Source organism: Nematolebias whitei, chromosome 1 (genome assembly GCF_014905685.2).
Source record: "Nematolebias whitei isolate Nwh7 chromosome 1, NemWhi1, whole genome shotgun sequence".
NCBI classification, from domain to species: domain Eukaryota; kingdom Metazoa; phylum Chordata; class Actinopteri; order Cyprinodontiformes; family Rivulidae; genus Nematolebias; species Nematolebias whitei.
The window spans coordinates 63,382,732-63,387,738 of record NC_056498.1 but is presented as its reverse complement, the minus strand read 5'-3'; the positions used below and the strand labels follow the sequence as shown (position 1 = coordinate 63,387,738).

Genomic DNA, 5,007 nt, shown 5'->3' with positions numbered 1-5,007 from the left:
CACTTCACAGTCTCACACTAATGAGTATAATGGGGGCTATAAGGGGACATTGTAATTTTACACTATTTGCCTGTTTAGATATGCTACTTCGAAGTCACTGTTGTCTCCAAAATGTTATGAGACCCTGTCTGTGTTGCCACATTTTAAAAAGAGCTATTTAGTTAAAGGGGTGTCTGTGGGTTAGAATGACAATACTTGAGATAGCAACATGTAGAGCTAATGATGATAGAGGCTAAAAAGAAGGTTACAGAATTTTCCGGCATATAAGTCGCTCTGGAGTATAAGTTGCATCAGTCAAAAAAAGCATCATGAAGAGGAAAAACACATGTACAAGTCGCTTTCGTGTATAAGTTGCATTTATTATGTGTCACCACTGACCCGTCAAGTTTATTATACGTTTATTTAATGGTCAAAACAGCTTCATTTCACCTGGGAGGCGCTGTACCATCCATCCATCGCGACTGGTGCTGCTCCAGCTCTCCAGCGTTCTTCCGCCTACACCAGCTGAGTGAAGCGAACATGCACAGGAGGACTCGCTGTTGCAGTTCTTAGAAATTTAACAAGATTAACACTTAAAAAGAATTATTTGTTTGCTCTGAATTGTAGCAAAGATGTGTCTCACTTTTCCTTAATAAATGCACTTTAACGGTCAAAAAGCTTCATTTTGCCTGGGAGGCACAGTGACATCCATCCATCCATCCATACATGCATCCATCCATACATACATCCATCCATCCGTACATCCATCCATACATCCATCCATCCATGCATCCATACATCCATCCATGCATCCATCCATCCATCCATGCATCCATCCATACATCCATCCATGCATCCATACATACATACATACATCCATCCATACATACATCCATCATGACCGGAGCCACTAGCTCTCCAACGTTCTTCCGCCTGCACCAGATGAGTGAAGTGAGCATGTATAGGAGGACTCGTTGTTTCATTTCTTAGAAATTTTAAGCGTTAGTCAAAAATTGCGTTATGAATATGGCAAAAAAAAGTATACAAGTCGCTTCAATGTATAAGCTGCAAAACTGACAAATCTTTGCAAAAAACTGTGACTTATACGCCGGACGATGAGGTCGTTGCTTACAACTGAATTGGAACTACTTTTTCCCTGTTGTTTTTTTATGTTGCTGTTTTGTTTTGTTGTTGTTCTGGGCACCATATTTGACCTGTTGCAATCATGCTGCAAAAATGAAAGAAACAAAACATTTTTTTTTTTAAGTCACACTGCGCACATCTCAAAGCCTTTTTTAAATTAAGGTTCATCATGAAAGTTTTCTGTAATTTAAATGCAACCCACTGTAAATTATTACACCTGAAATCAAACTGTTCAAAGACACAGACTTCCTACTTTTAGACACTCAATGACCTTTTTGCCTTTTCGGTCTCCTTTTTCCACTTTTCCTCTTGTTTTCCCAGCAGAATTACTGTCACCTTTTATTCATATTCACCTACAGAACTTTAGTGACACAGCTTAAAGGACATCTGAGCCCCAGCACTTAAGCGGCGGGCTGAGCTTTCTCCAGGTTTTATGTGGCCTAACTAAAGTGTCCTAACCTAAGCCATGCTGACAGATGCTGTGTCATACTGCGTGTCCACAGGGAGACTCACCGAGCACCAGCATCCAGTTAGACTTCGGGGACGGCATCAAGATCACGTACTCCAACCTGAGCAGGACCGATGATGGCATCAAGCACATCTACAGGATGACTGGGATTTACCGAGTGACAGCTTCAGCAGAAAACAGCCAGGGATCTGACAGCAGCACGCTTTTTTTACACGTCACCAGTATGTGAAGAAGTAACATCATTACTCTTTCCTGCAGCAGTGCATACAGCATGAACCTTTTATATTTTCATAGATATTCACGTCTCCACGTTGTTGAATTTGATGTCAATCATAGTCCTTTTTTTAATGCATTTCATTCTTGGAAACTGCAAAAAGCTCCTGGAGCTGCACTGATTTGGTGCATGTGCTGATGTATGTGTTGATGCTTCAGGTCCAGTGGAGCACATGTATTTCTCCATCCCTATTGTAGCCATCAGAGGGAAAGCAGCTAATCTGACTGCTGTAGTCTGGCCGAGCCACACCAGAACTCTGACCTTCTTCTGGTGGTTTGACAACAGCTCCGAGGTGAGAAGCTTCTCCTCCTCCTTCTTCTTCTACTGCTGTTTGCACAACACACATCTATTGTCTTGTTTATTGTCACTGCCTTCACTCTCCCACTCCTCTCATGTTCTTGTACTGTTGTTAACAATTTTCATAAAAGTAAATTCTGCAGCTCTTTTGCGCAAACCATGCAAAAATCGTAACTGGACGCACCTTTGTGAAAGATCCAGCCCAGATGCGTTGTCATATTTATTTATCACGTTGATTGTATTCACTGAAGCAACCTTCATTATTCAGTGTGTCAAGGGCTGCATATATGTGGTATTTATTCAGTATGTTTTTTTTTCTGAGTATTTCTCTGTTTTTTTCCCCCCACTTTTGAAATTCAGCCCATTATAACATTGGAAGGAAGCATCTCCCACATGTTTCACAGAGAGGGGAAAAACAAGGTCACGGTCCAAGTTGCTTGTGGAAGCACCGTGTTGCAAGACTCAAAAGTCATAACTGTTAAAGGTGAGCAGAAAAGACAGACTTCGAAGCACTTTATTTGGTGTTACATGAATATGCAATATGGTATTTGGGGAAAGTGTAATGTCTCTCGGTCAGCGCGGCGAGCTGTGCCTCGTGTATGTCAACGTAGACCTACCTAATGAATAAAATGTCACGGTACGTGAACAAGAAATCTGGAGGAGCAATTAACTTCAAGGCGTACGCTCTCAAATGAAAAAAGACAAAACTGCACATTAGATTAATCAGAAGCCAAACCAGAAGCAGCACTCATATTCTAATAGACATCACCTCAAACTTTTTCTTCTTCTTTTTTGGTCACAGAGTTCTTCAGGTCACTGCTGTTGTCGTTTTCTCCGGCTCTTGACGAGCACAACCCTGACATCCCTGAGTGGAGGGAGGACATAGGCCGTGTGGTGCGGACAGCTCTGTCACAGGTACATCAAGTCCCAACAGATCTTTGCTGGAAACATCATCGGACTTCGCTGGTCATTACTATTTCATACCTCTGTGCAGTAATAGCACAGAAGCCATGTTGTTATATACCCCATGATCCCCTTTCAAGTTTATCTGTGATGACAATGAAGCTCAACATGGCAACATGTTACCTATCCAGCAGGACTGGATAAGATTTGAACTTTAAAGGTAAATTACGAGCTCAAACTTTAACCTTAATTAAAGAGTCCCACCTGTCGGTTGTCCTGTCCAATCACTGCAGGTTTCTGGAGTCCCTGAAGATCAGCTGCTGGTGTCTCTGTACCCGGGACTTCCAACAACAGCCGAACTCTTTATCCTGCCAGATGAGCAGACGTCAAATGAACACAAAAAAAGGAGCGAGGAGGCGTTGGACACAGTAAGAGTCATGAACTGTAGAAATGTTCACATACTTGATTTTTGTTTTAAAGGTGAAACTTCAATATAAACAGCTTCTTGAATTTTATTCAGATAAGCAGCAAACCAGACAGTCAATACATCTTATGTTCCTGCCTGGACCTTTTTTTTATTGTCGTCATTCTTTATAGACATTTAAATGCTTTTGTAAATCCAAGTTTATAGGATAAAAATAACTAAGGCTTTGTTGAATTAACCAGTCAAAACAGAATGGTTTTTAAAGAGATTCATGATTCAAATTTAATGGAGTTTTCATGTAGCATAAAATGCAAAAACATATTTCTGATAGGTGTCACATGAGAGCTTTATGCAATTTGCAACAGTAATTAGTTTTCTGGCACACATGCAGTTTTCAAGAGGACAAAAAAGTTATTGCAACCAAGCCCAAAAGTTATTTGCTTGCTTGGAGAAAGGAGCAGAGTACCAGCTGTCATTAGGTAACAGATGTGAAAGTTTACAACAGCTACAACTTTCCATGTGCAGTCATTTTTTTTATTTACCTAACAATTAAAAATAACATTTTATTAAAAATAATCCTTAAGTTTTTTGCTAATGAAATTCAAATTGGAAACAATTGTTTAAAAGTTTTTTTTCTATAGTTTTAATGTAGATTGTTTTGAGAGTTATATTGTAAGAAATATAATATGATACAGTAGTCCATCGCTACTTCACTGTTAGACTTTCACAGACTCGCTCGTTCGTGGTTTTTCAAAGTAAGATTGGAAATGACACACAATGAGCTGACTGATGCATGAGCTGCGAGATCGGCATGGTTTTTTTTTATTTAAAATAAATTATTTAAAAGTATTTAGCACCTGCTGCAAGTGTGTGCAGCCCACAGCTGCAGGGAGAAGCTTCCTCCCGCAGCATGTCATGCTCTCCGCTCTGCAGCGGAGAAGTGGTCGTGGTCGAGAGCACTGGCAGGTGGCAGAGAGCGCAGAGATTATGACATTCTGTGTTCTTTTAGAGCATTTAGAGTTTAGAAACATCCATCCATCCATTATCTTTACCTGCTTATTCCATTTTGAGTCACGGGGGTCGCTGGTGCCCATGTCCAGCAATCACTGTGCGAGGGGCGGGGTACACCCTGGACGGGTCGCAAGTCCATCACAGGGCCACATAGAGACAAACGAGACAAACAACCATTCACTCTCTCACTCACACCTAGGGGCAATTTAGAGTTACCAATCAGCCTAACATGCATGTTTTTGGTCTGTGGGAGGAAACCGGAGCACCTGGAGAAAACCTACGCATGCACGGAGAGAACATGCAAACTCCACCCAGAAAGGCCCCTGGACCGGGGTTTGAACCAAGGACCTGCTCGCTGAGAGGCAGCAGCTCTACCAGTTGTGCCACCGTGCTGCCCGAGTTAATAAGATTATAATGTTAAATTAAAATAGTTAATTAGATCACAATAATGCAATAACATTACCTCTTCTTGCACAGTCATCATTTCTGATATGAGGTGGTTGAATA

General features: G+C 41.1%; 1 protein-coding gene across 1 annotated transcript in view; it reads left to right on the top strand.

Annotated features, from left to right (window-relative positions):
- sorcs3b (sortilin related VPS10 domain containing receptor 3b) overlaps positions 1–5,007 on the top strand; it is a 72,427-nt gene that overhangs the window by 48,231 nt on the left and 19,189 nt on the right. Inside the window, exons 19-23 of the mRNA XM_037679921.1 lie at positions 1,626–1,812; positions 2,024–2,157; positions 2,523–2,646; positions 2,965–3,077; positions 3,359–3,493. Coding sequence (XP_037535849.1) covers positions 1,626–1,812; positions 2,024–2,157; positions 2,523–2,646; positions 2,965–3,077; positions 3,359–3,493 — 693 coding nt within the window. The remainder of the gene's footprint in view (positions 1–1,625; positions 1,813–2,023; positions 2,158–2,522; positions 2,647–2,964; positions 3,078–3,358; positions 3,494–5,007) is intronic.